Raw genomic sequence first — 19,869 nt, 5'->3', positions numbered from 1 at the left:
AGCTGCCAATAGTGGAACCCAGCGAAGATATACACAAAACAGGGAACACCGATACAAACCGTTCGTTCCGTTGATGGGAGGACAGGAAAAAACACCACGACTCTTTAGCCGTCGATACCTGGCCGGCAGTAGCGATACTCCAGGTAACAACAGGACTAGAAGGCTAAAAGAGTCGGTGACTGTTTTGGATGCCCTCTCATAATGCGCGGCAGTGGTGGATCCGTGTCGTCCAACAAATGACGACGGACGCGGTGCATCTTCATCTTCTCCGGAGCATTTTCCTATGAAACGAGGAGGTTACCAGCGCAGAGGGTCGATCCATACGAGCTCTACAGACTTGGTTTCGCAACCCTAGACTTTGTAGAGGAAGCTTTGCTGACTCGCATGGAATCAACAGCATATTGCCATTGTGGCGGGTTGAAAACAGGAGAATAGTTCAGCCAACGATGGTGTTGACCTTGCTCACAAACCATATAGAAACTTCGGAAAATCTAGAAGAAATCCATTAAGAATTAGCTATGTATAGTTTCAATATGGTTTCCGAACAAATAGCCGGTTGGCCGAATGCTAGTTGACCGAGAGATAAATGGATGAAAAGAGAGGTGACAGATGTTAAGCTTCTTGCTTCTCTTGAACATCAATAGCTCTTTCAAGGTTTAGCCAATGTTTCCTGGAAATGAGACGTAAAAAAGCGTAAGTTGATCGGAAGAAATCTTCGATAGAAGCCTTAAATAGAACTTGCCAAGTAACCTCCTAAAGTCATACAAACTATTCGTCATTGAAGTTACCAAGATTCCCTGTTCCCGGTCTGGGACATTCCAGAAGTCCACAAACATTCCTTCAGATATTGTGCCATTTCGAGACGACTTCATTGCTTTCCCGCAAGTTCCGTATTGGCAAGAACAACATCAAATGATTCCATTACCGGTATCCCGATGTTTCCTGGCCAATGTTGCAAAAGAAACCCTATTACATCATTGTGCTGCTAGCAGAACCAGACTCTCTTGGCTCCCACCATGTGCACACCGTGTCACAGGAATGGAATGGAAACAATTTCTGAGATTGGTTTATTAGAGAAGACGAAGCGTGTGGCCCCTGCTGCTGGTACTGCTACTGTTGTTGTCAGGATGCTCCCGCCGCTGGCTGCCGCCAAATGGAGTGTCTTCTTTCGTAGCTCCGAAATACATGACTAATGATGACAATTTATCATGCTTGGGTTCACTCGACGAAATTGAATTCTCTAGAGAGGATCGTGTGAAAATGCATAACGGTTCAATGAGTGCGATTTTTTACAGGACTGTCCGGATGGTGAACTGGACTTCCGAAAACAACAATGTTCCGAGTTCAACGATGTGCCTTTCGAGAACCACCGGTACCAGTGGGTGCCATACACGAAAGCTCCAAATCCTTGCGAGCTAAACTGCATGCCCATTGGAGAGCGATTCTACTACCGTCACAAAGCGAAGGTAACCGATGGTACGCGGTGTAATGATGATTCCTTCGATGTCTGCGTCGACGGAACTTGTCAAGCAGTTGGATGTGACATGATGCTCGGGTCCAACGCCAAAGAAGACAAATGCCGAACCTGCCAGGGAGATGGAAGTGGGTGCAAAACTGTCACGGGGCTTTTGGACGCCAACAACCTCCAGGTTGGCTACAACGACCTCCTGTTGATCCCAGCGGGAGCTACCAACATCGCAATCAGCGAACGAGGCCCGTCCAACAACTACCTAGCTATTCGAAACCTTACAGGTTTCTACCACCTTAACGGCAACTACCGTATCGACTTCCCACGAGCAATCCACTTCGCCGGAAGCGATTGGCATTACGAACGAAGACCACAAGGCTTCGCTGCTCCCGATAAGCTGACCTGCTTGGGACCCACCAGTGAATCCGTATATTTGGTCCTACTATCTCAAGATCGCAACGTCGGAGTAAACTACGAATACAGTGTACCGTCCCAGTCCGCTCCGGTCGATGAACCGGACACCTACTCTTGGACCTACACGCCCTACGAACCGTGCTCCGTAAGCTGTGGCGGTGGTGTTCAACATAGGAAAGTGACCTGCAACAGTCGAACGATTCTGAAACAAGTCGAGGAAGGTTTGTGCGACGCAGCGGCTCGGCCAGCCGAATCTCAGAAGTGTGCACTCGAATCTTGTCCACCACAATGGGTGGAAGGCCAGTGGAGCAACTGTTCCATGCCATGCGGCAGCGAAGGCAAACAAACTCGGGATGTGCACTGCGAACAAGTTACTCCTGAAGGGTAAGTTTCCGCGATACAGGACCCTGGTTTCAATATACTAACAACGTCTTTGATTTCAGAGTTGCGGAAAAAGTTGAAGACGCCGTCTGTCTAGAGCACGTAGGTAACAAGCCAGCTACAGAGCAGGAATGCAACCGAGGAACCGTTTGTCCGGAGTGGTACGTCAGCAAGTGGACTCCTGTAAGTTGACCTTTTCTTCCCACTAAACACCCAGTTCAATGAAATCTCTTCCACAGTGCAACAAACTATGCGGTGAAGGTGAGCAAACGCGTAAAGTGACCTGCTATCGAAAGGAGAAAGGACGCATCACGGTTCTGGACGATTCGGAATGTGTTACCGAGAAACCGGAAGAAAAGCAAACCTGTATGCTACGACCTTGCGAAGGCGTCGACTACATAGCTTCGTCCTGGAGTGGGGTAAGTATAACCATGCCATTCAGCGACTCTCTACCGACCAGACTCTGATAAAGCCAATATCCTCCACCAACAGTGCGAAGAGTGCGGATCAACGATGGAAACACGGACCGTGTACTGCGCATCCAAGTCGGGAACGGTGTACGACAACAAGTTCTGCGCGAACCGTGAAATGCCAGAGCTGAAACGGGAGTGCAAGTCGACCCCTTGCGAGTACCAATGGTTCACGTCTCAGTGGAACAAGTGTTCGGCGGTGTGCGGCAAGGGTGTACAAACGCGAACCGTTGTGTGCGGAGTATTCGACGGTCAGTCGTTGAAGCGAGCGGATGATGACTACAAGTGCGATGCGTCGTTGCGACCCGAGAGCGAGCGGGAATGCGATGGACCGGCGGAATGTCCTGGACAGTGGTTTACTGGGCCGTGGACGGAGTGCTCTAAGGCATGTGGAGGAGGATTTATGTCTAGAAAGGTATTATGTATAGCTAATGGAAGTGTAGTGGCTGAGACTAACTGCAAGGTGGACACCATTGAGTTGAGCACAGAATCGTGCAACAGCGAAGACTGCACAGATGACGAAATCATTCCAGTTGATGCGACCAGTAAGCCATTGGAGCAGGATGATTATGATGACGAAGAGTGGTGCGAAGATGAGGACGAAGATGCAACCGAATCACCGGATGGAGTTCTGATGGTTACTGATGACAGTACGCTTGTTGACGGTGTTGATTTGGAATCCTCACAGGTTACCACGGAGTCTTCATTGGAGACTGATGAAATGATGCTGAGCGATGCAACTGGGTTTGAAACCGGAGCAACTGACGCTGATACATCGACAGACGTTTCTACAATTGAAGGATCTGGATTTGACTTTGACGTTGACGTACGCGTGGGAGAGGGCTCAGGTGACGATGAAGAAGTAACTACGGAAGCAGTCGACGCCTCTAGCGATGCCTCAAGTGATGCGGAAACAATCGCTTCTTCAGATAGTGTGTCAGATGGTTCAACATTAGAATCGCTGTCATCTCTAAAGGATACCTCAGCAACTAGTACGGAGTCTTCAAGTAAGGATGTCTCTGGCACAACTGTTGCATCTTCTGAAACATCGGGTTCAACTGAAGGTGCTACCGAAAGCAGTAGTATGGGATCCTCTACTGAAGGTGTTTCAGCAACCGGTTCAGCAGATACAACAACCGAAGGCGCTTCTGCCAGCAGTCCATCCGGTACAACTACCGAAAGTTCTAGTCCATCCAGTTCATCCGAAACTACAGATTCTAGTTCAACAACTGAATCTTCTTCATCAACTGAAACATCTGACGCTTCATCAGACGCATCTACTACGGAAGCATCATCAGGAACTACTGCCGGATCAAGTGTTGCATCATCTGAAGGTACCACAGGAGAATCGTCTACCGAAACGTCAACTGACTTATCAACGGATGACGAAGTTATCGAAGATTTCTCAACTGAGAGCTCCACAGTTGCCGCGGAAAGTAGCACCGATGCATCTGATGGCACCGACTCGTCTGACGTTACTGATTCAACAGGAGCCTCTAGCTCAACCCTACAAGGATCAAGTACAGAATCATCCGATGCAACTACAGATACGGAAGAAACCCAATCAACTGGACCAACAGAATCCACCGTTACCGAGGAAACCGTTTCAACGCAAGAGCCATCCAGCACTGAAGCAGTATCAACGGTATCTTCGGTCAGCGATGCATCCGAATCAAGTGAAGCTTCTACTGAAAGTTCAACGGACGTTAGCGATGCGTCGACAGACTCGAGCACCGATGTTGAGAGCAGCACTTTCGACATTTGGGTTCGCGGAGTTGATGGCGATGAGGATGAAAGTAGCACACCGTACACACTTACTTCAATTATTTCGAAGGAGCAGAAACCAAGGAAATGTAAGCCAAGGCCGGCAACGCCACTTTGTGCGAAGTCCAAATTTGGATGTTGTCCAGATGATAAAACCAAAGCAACGGGACCATTCGATGAGGGCTGTCCAGTGCCGGAAACTTGCAAGGAGACCAAACATGGATGTTGTCCGGATGGTGTATCACCGGCAAAGGGTTCCAAAAATAGGGGCTGTCCGAAATCAGAATGCGCTGAGAGTCTGTTTGGATGCTGCCCAGACAAGGTCACTCCATCTGAGGGCAACGACTTTGAGGGATGCCCAGTGGAGACCACTACGGTGGCTGGATGTGTTATTAGCAAACATGGTTGTTGTGCTGATGGAGTTACCGAAGCCAAGGGACCTAATTATAAGGGATGTCCAGGAGTTAAGGAACCCGAAGAAGAGAAGCCCTTGGAACAGCTTACGGAAGTACCTGTGGCTGCTGGATGCGCAGAATCGACTTACGGATGTTGTCCGGATAATGTTACGGCGGCAACCGGACCGAATGAGGAGGGATGTGCTTCATGCGCCAAGGAACCGTTTGGATGCTGTCCGGATGGAAAAACGCCAGCTCATGGTTGGAATAGGGAAGGATGCTGTTTGGAGACGCCGTACGGATGCTGCCCAGATAACATCAACCCTGCGCGAGGCCCAAGCTTGGAAGGTTGCGGATGTGAATATTCACCGTACGGATGCTGTCCAGATAATAAGACGTCGGCTAGAGGACATGACAACGTGGGTTGCGGTTGCCAGTATGCTGAATTCGGTTGTTGTCCGGATAAGGAAACTGATGCTGAGGGTCCTGACTTTGCCGGGTGTCCATGTCACGCGTTCCAATTCGGATGCTGTCCGGATGGAGTAACCGCCGCCAAGGGACCACATAACCATGGATGTCATTGCTCGTACAGTGAGTTCAAGTGTTGCTCGGATGGACAAACACCTGCCCAGGGACCTAACTTTGAGGGTTGCACATGCGCAACCAGCAAATATGGATGTTGTCCGGACGGAGTCAACGAAGCCCAAGGAAGCAAATTTGAAGGTTGTGAACTCGTTCCCGAATCGCCACAGAAGGCATGCGTACTCAAGAAGGACATGGGAACGTGTCATAACTACACCGTCAAGTACTTCTTCGACGTGGAATACGGTGGTTGCGGACGATTCTGGTACGGAGGATGTGACGGAAACAAGAATCGATTCGACACGGCCGAAGACTGCAAAAATGTTTGCGAGATGCCCGAAGGAAAGGACCGATGCCATTTGCCGAAGATTACCGGACCGTGCACTGGGTATTACCCGATGTGGTATTACGATACGGACCGGAATACGTGCGCTCAGTTCACGTACGGCGGATGCTTGGGCAATGCCAACCGGTTCGAGACGCTCGAAGAATGCAAGGGCACCTGCGTTGTGGATGATTCGATGCGTAAGTAGTATGAGCAGGGTTGTTTTTTTGGATAGAAATGTCGAAGAACTGTTTCTTTTTCAGCACCTTGCGATCAACCAATGGAAGCTGGACCGTGCAATGGAACGTTTGCACGTTGGTACTACGAAAAGGAACGCGACGCTTGCGAACCATTCCTGTATGGAGGCTGCAAGGGCAACAAGAACAACTACCCAACGGAGAGTTCCTGCAACTACCATTGCAAGAAACCTGGAGTTCACAAGCGTAAGTACTTCCTCGATTGCTCTTCTAATGGCTGTGGAATGAGTATATATGTTTCGGTTATGGTTGTAGTGTCCCTAATCGTAGTTTTAGCATGTAAGCTAATCAAGAAATACAAAAAAGAACACCATCCCACGGCTAAGTGCAATAGTAATATTTCTGAAACTTCTAACTGTAATTTGAAAAACTACTACTACTACTACCACTAGCGAGCTGCACATTGCCAATGGAGGCTGGCAGTTGTGATGGCAAGCTGGCCCGTTGGCATTTTGCCAGGGACGATAATAAATGCATGCCCTTCTACTACACCGGTTGTGGTGGCAATCATAACCAGTTTATCTCGCTGGACCAGTGCGAAGAGCAGTGTCCACCGAAGGTCGGTAAGTAGCCGCTGCTGTTCTCCTTCCGTTGAAGTAACCTCACGCTTTGGGATGGAATGTGTTATACCTATTGAAAACTACTCTCCTGGCAATGAAGCTACCATCTGAAGTGTAGCGTACGAAATCTCCCGATTTGGACACTTGTTACACATTCCAACAACGAAACGGCAAAATTCTTAACCCGTATTTATTGGAACCCTACCTAATCGTTGACTGTGTTTTGGATCGTAACACTAACCCTACAAGTTCTCCGTGTGGAGATACCAAAGTCTGACCTTCTTTTTTTACACTCTTTCACCCCTAAATCCCTTCCAGAGAAAGACGTATGCTTCCTGCCGGCCGAAATTGGCGAATGTCAGAACTACACTGCCCACTGGTACTTCGATACGAAAGAGTCCCGTTGCCGACAGTTCTACTACGGTGGATGCGGCGGCAATGGAAACAACTTTGCCGATGAAGACGCTTGTGTCAACCGATGTGTCCAGGGTGGCGAAAAAGCGCCTGAGCCTGTTCAACCAGATCAACCCCCTCATAGGGAACATTTCGACAGCAGGCAATGCTTCCTCGAGGTGGACTCCGGCGATCGCAGCTGCCAGAACTACGAACGTCGGTACCACTATGATCGCAGTGCGGGAATCTGTATGGAATTCACGTACACCGGATGCGGAGGAAATCAGAACAACTTCGAACGATATGACGAATGCGAGAGTTCTTGCGGAAGTGTTGAAGATGCTTGTACTCTGCGACCGTTCTACGGACGGTGCGACGAGAATGAGACTCGGTGGTACTACGATCAGCGCAGCCAACGGTGCCACACATTCACGTTCAGTGGATGTCAAGGCAATGCCAATAACTTCTACACAGAACAGGATTGCGAACGGCAATGTAGGACTGAACCGGCTCCAGCACCAGAACAGGAACGAGAACCGGAACGTCAGCCGGAGCGCCCAGCACAGCCGACCGCAAGTGTTTGCGACGAACCTTACGAATACGGCACCGGCGATAATCCAGTTATCGTACACGTTTACAACAAGGAACGAGCATCGTGCGAACAGAATTACTACAGCGGAGAAGGTGGTAATGGGAACCGGTTCGACTCGCAGGAACAGTGCGAACGGCAATGTGGAGAGTACCGAGGAGTCGGTAAGACTGAGACGTTAGAGCAAATACTTGGAACATGGATTGACAAACTTTCGTTTTCAGATGTATGTCAAGACGCCAAGGATTCCGGACCATGCGGAGAAACCATTCCGAGGTATTACTACGATACACGAACGCGGGCGTGCCATCCGTTCAACTATAGCGGCTGCGAAGGCAATGGAAACCGATTTGCAACGGCTCAAGAGTGCGAATCGACCTGCGAGGACAAACATGGTAAGTACAAGTCCCTAGACACGATTCCTGGTTAAGAACTCTTATACAAAAGTACCCTCGCGAATAAATTCCTAAATGTTCCTATCGAAGAAATCGTCGTCCAAGACCTATGTACCCTACCACCCCGAATTGGCCTCTGCAGTGTCTCCGAGGAGGAGCACTATCAAAAACGTTGGTACTACGACACGGACCGGGAAACTTGTTTTGCGTTCATCTTCAGCGGCTGCGATGGAAACGGCAATAATTTCCGCTCGTATGAACAGTGTCGCTTGTACTGCGATGCTGACCTTTCCAGGGCTAATGAGGAGCGTAAGTTTGGATCCTGATCATCGCGCATCAACGCATCAGCTTGGTTCTATCATTGGCATTTCATGATCGATCATCGCACCTCGAGATATTATCAATGTTTTCCACCTGACGTGTTGGAAATTTCTCTACTCTTCTCTACTTGGTGTTCGTCCGACGAATTGTTTCTTGGAGATGGGTTACTGCTAATCAACTTTCTCTTCAATTTCCCTATTCGTGACTAATCCGAAGAGATGTTACCAATTCTTGATGTGCTAATCGTTTGTTTGTAATATTACAGTTGAAAACGAAGTCGACCCTTGCGAGAGCTACAACGAAGAGTGCCGGCAGATCCATTGTCCGTACGGTATTGCCCGGTCGTACGATCCGACCAACGACTGTGAACGGTGCTCCTGCGAAGAACCTTGCGCCGCCGTGCGATGCCCAGCCGGAACGGAATGTGCCGTGGATCTACAAAGTGACTATCGGGACGGAGCCACGTTTGTGGCCATATGTCGACCAACTAGCAAGGAAGGCGAATGTCCTCGGCTGGCTAATGCAACGGTTTGCCAGGATGCTTGCCGAACGGATGCCGACTGTCGCAGCGATAACAAGTGTTGTCAAGCTGGATGCGCTACGGTATGTGTCCCGCCTGTAGAACCGCCGGCACGTCCGGAGCCGTCCTATCCCACTGGAGAACCTGCGGCTCCTGGATTGGAAACAGTGCCCGAGGAAGATTTGGACATCAAATCGGAAGAGGGAGGCGTTGCAACACTGCGGTGCTACGCCACCGGCTTCCCACCACCTTCGATCCGTTGGAAGAAGGGAGAAGTTGTCGTAAGTAGAAATGATCGATCCGGAGTAGCTTAAAGTTCTGATTTCTGCGAATCCCACGAAGGTTTCTTTGGAGCCACTTAAGCAGCTTTGAAATGCTTAACATGTCTTTAAAGCAGCTTTTAAGTTCCGTTGACCATCCAAAGCAACTTCAAAGTTTTCGAAGCTCCACAAATTCCTATTTGTGCGCTTGGTTTGCTAGCTTCTAGTTAACATAGCACCTTACAAGACTGCAGAACGTCATCAACCAGATATCTTGGTTAAAATAATCGGAACTTTTGATTGGTTTGGCCGAATAATAATTTTATAATGGTTTTCATCGATTCCAGCTGAATACCAACCAAGGACGATTCGTGCTGACTTCGAGCGGAGATCTACAGATTGTTCAGCTGCATCGCACCGACAGTGGAACGTATGTGTGCATTGCCGACAATGGCGTCGGAGAGCCAGTATTCAGAGAAGTTAAACTCCAGGTCAACGGTAAGTGCTCGCGAAGCGCCCATCGAGCGTCATATGAATGGCTATTACACCTGTGCTACTTAAAACTTTCTTTTCAAATGTTTGCGTTTCTAATTTGTTTTCTACTCTTCCTGTATGACACTGCTTTTCTTTACACTAATTTGGTGCTTGGTTTTGCGGTGTACTGAATTGTTTTGTTACCCACACGCTTAATCTACTTCGTGCACGTGCTTTTAACACATTGACACCCATACACATGCAGACCCTGTCCCGAGGGATGCATACATCGTGGGTGACAGCAACGCTACTGAGGTGGTGGAACTGAATGAACCGGCGACGCTGCGCTGCCCGGCCGGTGGCTATCCGAAACCGATCGTAACCTGGTGGAGGGAAACCTTCATGATGCCAATCAAGCTAATCAATCGTGACTACTCGCTTCAATTCACCCGCGTGCGACTATCCGACCTTGGTTCCTATGTGTGTCAGGCTTACTCCGGCGCCGGTAAGGGTATTTCCCGAACCGTTACGTTGAAGGCCTACGGTCCTGTCCACATTCCCGATCCGGTAGATGAGAAATATCTCCGGTACATTGTTCATACCCGTCCTACTCACGCTCCTACCTACAGACCTGTGCCTCCTCAGTATCCTCGCCCGACCCCACCGGTAGTCCACACGCCTCCTCCTCCGCCAGTGTATGTCCCAGATCCAGGTAAGTTTCGGCGGCCTTAATTGATTACGCTTTGTTCGAATTGTTCGAATGTTACTAACGGCGTCTTATTTCAACGAATAGTTAAAGTGGGATACTCCAAATGGCATGAATTCGTTTGACGTCACACCAAATTAGGAATGGCATAACCAAACGAAGTCATGCCATGTGGACACCTCCCGTTTGTCTTCTATAATTTCTGCTAATCTAAATTTTCGTAATTCCTTAATCAGCGCCGGTATCGGCCCGTCAGGAACTCCCGTACGGAACCCAGTTCGCCCCGAACAGTAACATCACCATCGGCTGCAAGGTCGATGGCTACCCAAGGCCGACGGTGAATTGGTTCAAGGATGGCCGTATCATGGAACCCACCAACCGGGTCTTCATCGCGGACGACCACACGCTGCACGTGTTCGGCGCCCTCCCGTCGGATTCCGGCTCGTACAAATGTCTCGCGCGGAACGAACACTCCGAAGCGTTCGAGGAGAACAACATCCGGGTGGAAGGTAAGTTCGCCGTACAGAGGGCATCCCATCATCAAACATTGTCAAATCCACGACACTCACTAATCCCATCCCGCGCAAATTCCAGGTGTCTACATCCCGGCAGGCTGCACCGACAACCCATTCCTGGCCAAGTGCTCCCTGATCGTAGAGGCTCGCTTCTGCAACCACAAGTACTACGCGCGGTTCTGCTGTAAATCTTGTACGCTAGCGGGACAGCTACGCCACTGAGACAAAGAGGACTCGGCGGCAACTGGATGAGGAATGGAATTCGAATCGAATTTTGATGTGCTGTGGCTGGCTGAATGTGAGTGATGTGTGAATCTGCTGCTTTCAGTGTTTTCCGTTAGTTCTAGGTCTTCTAGCCCCTACCAATCTAGGTTTAAATAGCCCTCCACCGAGGGTATTAAGAGTTGAAATACGAACGAATTTTCCAAAGTAGGTAAATGATTTAGTGCAGTGGTCACCAAACTGCGGCCCGCGGGCCGCATGCGGCCCTCGACAAGGTTTTGTGCGGCCCGCGAACTGATTTTGGAATATATTGGAAAGTGGCCCACTCAAAGATTCCATAATGAAAATCAGAAATTTCACCATAATTCAAAACTTTAATGGGAATGAATATCAACTACTGATGAACTTTGCCATTATCCCGGAGAGTTTTTCAAAAGCTGTTAGATTTTTGAAAGTTTTACGAACTGTAAAAGACTACTTTTTCGAATTTTGTTCCAAAAAAAGGCTAAATTTACAGGTTCTCTGTCATGGATTTCGGACTTGTGTTTTTTAATTCCAAATATTCCAAAACATGCAAAGGAAGTATTGTCCAAACTTTTGGAATTTCGCTGAAAACTCTTCTTCCCCTTACAATATTTTAGGGAATTCCTCTTAAATTATCTATTCTAAATTGGATACAAACACTTGCACACATTGCTCAGGAAAGTATGTCTGCAGGTTTATTTTCATTGGTATCGTAAGAAATTACGCAAGATAAGTTTTCCATCATCAAGAATTTCCAACAGTATCTCAAGGCAGTTTTTCGGAATTTCTTTCGAGAACCCTAGAAATCATTCAGAAATTTAATAAAATCCACGAAATGTCCCAAAAAATTTTGGAACACGGTTTCAAGATTTAAAAAAAGGGTTCAATATACTTTTCCGGAAATGACTAAGCTGCAGTAAGAAAATTCATTCGATATTTTCTCAAAACTGGATCCAGGGGACTTACAAGAAATTTATCTGTGTTCGTGTCTTAAACTTCTGCACTGTAAGTTTATCCACAACATTCTTAAAGAGGTCCATATTGTTCTAGCCAGCATCGCTATTGCTTATTTTTCGTATAACTAACAAATAGCTAGTCTGAAATAATTTGCTCAAAATTATTAATACTAAGAACTACAAAACCTAAATATTAATGACAGTATCCTGTTTTTAATTTCCTACGATTTTCAGAATTTTTTTCTAGTGAAATAAAACCTCCTGATAACTACAGGTTGTTTGGTTCTTTGCTAATGTTCAATAATTTCAAAAAATCAAACAAACGAATTTTGTATTGAATCTTGATTTTATTAAAAATAAACTCTTTAATGTCTTGCGGCCCGCAGTCGCTTTTCAAAATTCAATTTCGGCCCGCAAAGACAGTTAGGCTGAGGATCACTGATTTAGTGGAACCATGTCGAGCATAACTGTGCAACTTGTTTTCGCTTCGAAGAGTTTTATTCTGTCCTAGCTACTAGGTTGAACCAATCGCGATCGTTTTACCACCTCCATTACTCTCATCGCTTCTAACTTATGGTGCAGAGAGAAAACGCTAAAAACCAAATTCATTAGGAGTTACACTTTTTTCCTCCTCTTAGGCTAAATCCTAGGTTTAAACGCGAAGCCGAACGAAACTTTCCAGTAAATGCATTTAACTGTCGTTTTGGCTTATACTTTTAAAATTCTCTGACCTCTTACTCGTTTTCACATTCTTTTTTTGTTTCATCTAATAATAGGGCTTCTTTTTTAAGATCTGTTAAAAATGCTCGCCTTAATTTAAAATAGAGCAAACCTTGTAAGTCGAACGATGTGTACATATTTATTGATATAGTGAAAAACAAAACTGGAAGTATTCGAGATCTGCCATGAGCGAATTAGTCGCTTCTGTTAAGCTATAGGTAGATATTATGCTGCTTCTCTGTACGTAAATTAACTGGAACTAATAAATGCAAATGATGAATATAGCGGTAAAAGTTTTGATTCTTGAATTATGATGACCACCTACTAGTTACTGCCAAACGGTCTGATGTCACCTCTGCCTCTGCACGATGCCTGCCTGCTGTTGGAGTAGTCGATACTGCAGCGAACAGCCAGGTGGTTGCCGCAGTGTGTAGGCATCGTCTACCTTCCAGTTTGAACTACTCAACAGTTGGACCACGACTCCAAAAAGTGACGTCCATGATCAACTTCGCATAGTTTCTGTTAAATGTTCATTTAGTATCGACATTCGAGAATAACCAGAACTTCTAGCAGGATCTGGTCCCGCTGTTCTCCGCTATTACGTCTTCGTCCCGTCAACTCTGCTGTCATACGGTCCATCATCAGCTCGCACAACTCAGTCAATTCAAAACAAGAGTTCTCGAACCGGGCGTACAACTTCTCGATGTTCACCAGATAGGTTTCCATGTCCTCGCCGCAGTAGTTCGTAATCTGCTTTAACAACGTTACCTTCTGTCCCAGTGGTGATGGTCCCCCAATGCCACCCAAGTATTCCCAGCCTTGGGTTTTCCTCGAATTAGCCCGTACTGACTCTCATCCACCGTCAGTTGGATCGTAACCAGTGCCGTTTCGTCTTTTTCAGGTCACGCGCCGACCGTCACAGGATTCGACGGAGTTCCGGGGTTGACATACATCCACATTTGCTCGCATCATAGAGCAGCAGCGCTTGCATCGAAAAACACCACGCCTCGTAGTTAGTGGTTGTCAGCTTCTTGTTGCTTGCTCTCCCCATCTTCATATAGCTTCTGGAAGACAGAGAACTCATAACCTGAACTTTATTTTCAACTAATGAAGAACGGCTTCTGCTTCTCAATTCGATTCAGCCACTCGGTTGACCAAGAATTTCTCAAAATCGTGACGATCCAATGTTTCAGCAGATCCCAACCCGCTGCACTGTTTGTGAAGAAAGTTCCAGTTCATTTTGCCGCGGATGTCACAGTGCTATCCAACCATGTGAACTGTATCAGGAAAAGCTTACAACTGGACGGTTTGAATCTATGAGAGGCGTACTACGTACTACGATAAGGCTGCAATAACGCTGGGTGAGTCTGTCAAGGTGAAAATTGTGTTTGGAGGTGGAACAGTATAGACGACGAGAACCGCTGCGCAGTCTCCCGGTAGTGTGATCGCGCGATAATTCCCGCAATCCAACTTGTGCTTCTTTTTGTAGATGGGACACACGATACTGTTGTGGTGGTGTAATACCACCTTTTCGAGAGATGCGTTACTAACGAGTAACAAGTAGTAACCCAGATGCAATGATGTACCGAATAGGAGAAATAGAAATGTTTTATCTGTTGACTGAAACAGACGTGTTTTATTTAGATGCCGTTCCGTTGTTCTTTTTTGAATTATAACAGTGGCGACGAGGATGGGATTTACCATCAAAATGATGGTTTGGCCACCGATTCCTCATTTTTGGTTTTTTGTTTGGAGGCGTGTTTTGTGTAGTATAATCTTTTAGAACAACGAATTTGTGTTTTTTTTTTGTGCTTTGTAGTACGTGAATTGTGTTATTTCTTTTATCAAGTGTATTTTAATTGGTTACGCGTGTTTTTTGTGTTAAAAGTATCACTTTTTTGCCATGTTTTCTTCGTATTTTTCCGCGTAATTTTTGTGCACATTTTGGTATACGGTACACGGTATATTTTGCACGGCGGCATCTCTTGTGTTTGTTTTTTTCTTTCGTTCAATTTTTTTTTGCCATGGTAGTCAGGAGGTTGATTTAAATTAACTATTTTTTTCCCTGACGGCATTTTAAGCATTTTAATAATTTTGACTAGAACTGTGTATTTTGCTTAATTTCATCAGAATAAACTCAAATTCATATAGAACATTGCTTTTGATATTGACCGTCCAGTTCCAAACTGTTCACGACCGTTTGAAACAGTCGACGTTTCAAACGGTCGGTGAACGGTCGCTGACGGATTTGACAGCAAAAACGAGCGAGAAAGATCTCGCGCGCAAACGCGTATCTAAAAACATTCAATTGGTGAAACAAGGACAGCTGATCGGGCGCCAACTGATTCTTTGATCAGCTGTTGCCGGCAGCCAAGCCGCCAGCTTTTTGGCGCGGAAGTCAGGGGGTGTTCAGATGCAATGTTTATCAATGAATAAATTTATGAGGATATTTTTTCCGCGATAAATGTTGTGTATTTTCTAAAATAAGGTATAGTAGAGACAATTTACATAATAACCAAGGTAATTATCTATGTTTGAAGTTCTTGAAGACCTGAATGTTTGAAATAATGATGTGCTCGAAACTAATTTGCTGATTGATCGATTTCTATAGAATACATCGAGAACCCCCTCGATATTCGACGACTGTTCTGAACAGTTTCACAAACAGTCGGGATAATCCAACTTTGAACTGAATACACAATAATTAGGCCATTTTGAATCGCATATGATTCTGTTTTGTCCAGCAAGTCTGTTGTTGACTTGTATTTGCCTATTTTGTTCTATTTTGGTATGTTCATTTTGCTCACGATGAGGATGGGTTCCAGCGGACTTTCTCAGCATTTACCTTCGGCGAGCTTTGAGTGCCTTTCTCTTTGAGAATTATTTTTCGTTGAGTCCGAGCAGCACATGAGAGCCAGGAAAGACCAAGAAGACGATCAGCAGAGCAAACCTGCACAGCAACGGAGGAGCAATCGTGGAGATGTGTTGCAGTAACTTGGATCAGCTTATGCCGGAGATCGTATTCTTGTTGCTACAGAAGACTGGATTCTACGTCGAAGAAATTTAATGTGGATAGCTATGGTGTTTTTTATGTGATTCGTATGGTGCAAATTTGTGTTTTGAACAGCATTTTTTTAATACGATACCTAGTTTGTTTTACCCTGATAATTTTTAAATGGTTTACATGTGAATTTGTGTGTTTATTATAGTGCAATATTTTCCCCATGCATAATTTTTCTGCTATGCTTTTACGTTGAAATATACGGTACATTACACCCTACATCTTTTGCATAGTTAAATCCTTTTGTATGCATTGCGCTCAATGTATTTTTGTGTTTTTATTTTGTCGTTCAGATGGTGGATTTAACGTATCATTGACTTTTTTTTCCTGACGGCATTTCCTACACATTTTGCTTTGTGTTTAAGTGGTTTAATAGCATTTTTTATATGATTGGATAATCGCAATATAAGGCCATTTTGGAATCGCAAGATTCTTTTTCGTCCAGCAGTTCACTGGATTTTGCCTTTTCTTAGCACTGCGAAGTTTTTTTTTCTCCATGGTGGCACGAGCCTGAGCCGAGAGCATTCTCAGCAACACAACAGCATTACACCGACGTCGTCGATCGCAATGTGAGTGCCGTACATTGAATTTAGTCATCAGAGATGAGCTTTCGATGCTGTGCTCACGAGCAGTCTTGTTAGCGATCACAGTCTTTGACACCTTTTTGTCGATATTCGGCTGCCTTTGTCTCCAACATTCGCAACACAAGCGATCAAACTACTGTCCGGAACAAAAATGTCGAATGAATGCGCTTGACCACGATTGCGTCTTCGGGTGATGGTTCGGTTTTTGTTATTTCTGTCTTTCCCATAAAGAGAGCTGTTTTGTACAAATGTATGTGTCGTAATAGATTTATCACACACACGAATAAACTAATATTATACCAATCTTAATCAACATTGGCTGAAATCTTGCGAAAAGCTGGAATTAGACAAATGTCACCGTGTCAGATGACGATGATTTGATCCACTTTTTTGTTTATTGATCTTCGTTCTACCGCTCGTGTTGTGTGTAAGAGGTAGCGGTCGCGCTCGAATGAAACAAAGCAAGCTGACACCCGACCGCAGCAACGAAACGAAGGTAGTGAAAAGTGTCGAATGTTTACAAGCCTGCTCACGAGAAACTGTTATTTACCGACCTCAACGAGGGCAACAAGAGCTGGCACTTATCGGAGGGGAAAGAGTGCATCGATCAGCAACGTAGTCGCAAATGCAGCATGTTCATCCTCTTCTTGATATGCGTATGAGATAAGAGCCAGCAACAAATTGATCAAACTTCAACCTATGATGAATGACGAATACCAATGTATAGTGCATTAGAAGCTGTGACTGCCGTTTCATCTTGTCACAAAGAGCCCGACAGTATTGTTTCGGGATATACCATTGTTTCGACTCGACTGTTAGGGTAGTTACACTAATTACGATGCTTGCATGTTTCAAGATGAATATTGTGCCTGTAAATTTAGTTTAAATAGTTTAATTTGTAAACATGTTTGTTATATAATTGAGACAAGAAGAACAACAAATTTAATGTGTAAACTCTTGAAATTATTCAATTTCAAAAAATTGCATTCAGGTTACATTTCACATCATATAGAGTCTAGAGCAATCCTAAGCATGAGCTAAGCTTAGGAAGCGCAAAATCACCCGAATACGTTTATATATTTGAATGTCGGATTAGATTTTGTGTTCTGCTAATGCAAGTCAAAATTAATGATAATTAATAGATAATAGTTAAGTTTGAATATTTAACGTTCTGAACAAATATTGTTCTTTTTTAAGGGAAGAGGTGTTGTGGTGGTGACCACCTTTTCGAGAGATGCGTTACTAACGAGTAACAAGTAGTAACCCAGATGCAATGATGTACCGAATAGGAGAAATAGAAATGTTTTATCTGTTGACTGAAACAGACGTGTTTTATTTAGATGCCGTTCCGTTGTTCTTTTTTGAATTATAACAGATACCTTTTATTCGTTCTTCCGGTAATACTTCCTTCTCCCAAATCTTGCTAATGACCCAGTGTAGTGCTCTCAGCAATGCTTCTCCAACGTTTATAAGCCGTGAATAACCTATTAAAAACACAACCCCCGGCGAAGACTGATGCTTGAACCTAGCTATTTAGCACTGTAGTTGGAGGAAATGTCAATGCTGAACCCATAGCTTCCGGGAAGTTAAGCCCAGCTCCCTGGGTTAGTGGATTGGTGTCAGGCCCTGCGAGCCAGCCGTAAAAAGACCAGCACCGAAATCAACAACAGAAGAATGCGAACCGATGCCAATGGCGACGAACACAGCGACGAAAAGGGACTTGCGATTGGAAGCTCGGTACGTTGAACTGCAGATCTCTCCACTTCATCGGGTGCACCCGCATACTCGCCGATATACTGAAGGACCGCGGGTTCGGAATTGTAGCGCTGCAGGAGGTGTGTTGGACAGGATCCATGATGCGAACGTTTAGAGTTAATCATACCATCTACCAGAGTTGCGGCAACACACGTGAGCTGGGAACAGCTTTTATAGTGATGGGCGACATGCCGAGGCGCGTGATCGGTTGGTGGCCGATCGACGAAAGAATGTGCAGGTTGAGGATCAAGGGCCGATTCTTCAACATTAGCATAATAAACGTGCACAGTCCTTACTCCGGTAGCACTGATGATGGCAAAGACGCATTATACGCGCAGCTTGAACGCGAGTACGACCGCTGCCCAAATCACGACGTCAAGATCATCATAAGGCATCTAAACGCTCAGGTAGGCCAGGAGGAGGAATTCAGACCGACGATTGGAAAGTTCAGCGCCCACCAGCTGACGAACGAAAATGGCCTACGCCTCATCGATTTCGCCGCCTCCAAGAACATGGTCATTCGTAGCACCTTCTTCCAGCACAGCTTCCCGTATCGTTACACCTGGAGATCACCACAACAAACGGAATCGCAAATCGACCACGTTCTGATTGATGGACGGCACTTCTCCGACATTATCAACGTCAGGACCTATCGTGGCGCCAACATCGACTCCGACTACTATCTGGTGATGGTCAAACTGCGGCCAAAACTCTCCGTCATCAACAATGTACGGTACTGGCGTCCGCCACGGTACAACCTAGAGCGACTGAAACAACCGGATATCACCTCAGCATACGCGCAGAATCTCGAGGCCGCGTTGCCGGACGAGGGTATGCTCGGCCCCTCTAGAGGACTGCTGGAGTACAGTCAAAGCAGCCATCAACAACGCAGCCGAGAGCACTATCGGGTACGTAGAACGGAGTCGACGAAACGATTGGTTCGACGAGGAGTGCAGAGCGGTTCTGGAGGAGAAGGATGCAGCGCGGGCGGTAATGCTGCAGCATGGAATCCGACAGAATGTGGAGCGATACAGACAGAAGCGGAAGCAGCAGACCCGTCTCTTCCGGGAGAAAAAGCGCCGCCTGAAAGAAGCGGAGTGCGAGGAAATGGAACTGCTGTGTCGTTCACTAGAAACATGTAAGTTCTACCAGAAGCTTAACGCATCCCGCAAAGGCTACGTGCCGCAAGCCGAAATCTGCAGGGATAAGGACGGGAGCCTCCTGAGGTGATCGAAAGGTGGAAGCAGCACTTCGACGAGCACCTGAATGGCGAAGAGAATGTAGGCACGGAGGACCCAGGCAGCGGAGGAAATGACTATGTTGGTGCAGCAGAGGACGGGAACGAACCAACTCCAACGCTGAGGGAAGTTAAGGATGCCATCAACCAGCTCAAAAAAAAAACAAAGCGGCTGGTAAGGACGGTATCGCAGCAGAACTCATCAAGATGGGCCCAGAAAAGTTGGCCACCTGTCTGCACCAGTTAGTTGTCAAGATCTGGGAAACCGAACAGCTACCGAAGGAGTGGAAGGAAGGGATAATCTGTCCCATCCACAAGAAAGGCGACAAGTTAATGTGTGAGAACTTTCGAGCGATCGCCATTTTGAATGCCGCCTACAAAGTGCTATCCCAGATCATCTTCCGTCGTCTTTCACCTAAAGTAAATGAGTTCGTGGGAAGTTACCAAGCCGGTTTCATCGACGGCCGGTCGACAACGGACCAGATCTTCACTATGGAAAACCATGGACGAGAACAGCTTTC

At 46.2% G+C, this 19,869-nt stretch overlaps 1 protein-coding gene across 6 annotated transcripts in view; it reads left to right on the top strand.

Moving 5' to 3' along the window:
* The window catches only part of LOC109411053 (papilin), a 392,526-nt gene extending 379,531 nt beyond the window's left edge, over nucleotides 1–12,995 (top strand). For 3 of the 6 annotated variants that reach the window (XM_062847211.1, XM_062847214.1, XM_062847216.1), the window contains 13 exons: nucleotides 1,296–2,266; nucleotides 2,326–2,446; nucleotides 2,503–2,682; nucleotides 2,756–5,999; nucleotides 6,063–6,242; nucleotides 6,449–6,619; nucleotides 6,935–7,762; nucleotides 7,823–7,993; nucleotides 8,580–9,115; nucleotides 9,442–9,592; nucleotides 9,834–10,280; nucleotides 10,511–10,783; nucleotides 10,869–12,995. In XM_062847211.1, coding sequence (XP_062703195.1) covers nucleotides 1,296–2,266; nucleotides 2,326–2,446; nucleotides 2,503–2,682; nucleotides 2,756–5,999; nucleotides 6,063–6,242; nucleotides 6,449–6,619; nucleotides 6,935–7,762; nucleotides 7,823–7,993; nucleotides 8,580–9,115; nucleotides 9,442–9,592; nucleotides 9,834–10,280; nucleotides 10,511–10,783; nucleotides 10,869–11,011 — 7,416 coding nt within the window. In that variant the 3' untranslated portion in view covers nucleotides 11,012–12,995. The remainder of the gene's footprint in view (nucleotides 1–1,295; nucleotides 2,267–2,325; nucleotides 2,447–2,502; nucleotides 2,683–2,755; nucleotides 6,000–6,062; nucleotides 6,243–6,448; nucleotides 6,620–6,934; nucleotides 7,763–7,822; nucleotides 7,994–8,579; nucleotides 9,116–9,441; nucleotides 9,593–9,833; nucleotides 10,281–10,510; nucleotides 10,784–10,868) is intronic. The other 3 variants (XM_062847212.1, XM_062847215.1, XM_062847213.1) reach the window with 2 other exon arrangements.
* The last annotated feature ends 6,874 nt before the right edge of the window (nucleotides 12,996–19,869 follow it).

Source organism: Aedes albopictus, chromosome 1 (genome assembly GCF_035046485.1).
Source record: "Aedes albopictus strain Foshan chromosome 1, AalbF5, whole genome shotgun sequence".
NCBI classification, from domain to species: domain Eukaryota; kingdom Metazoa; phylum Arthropoda; class Insecta; order Diptera; family Culicidae; genus Aedes; species Aedes albopictus.
This window is presented reverse-complemented; position numbering and strand designations above follow the sequence as displayed.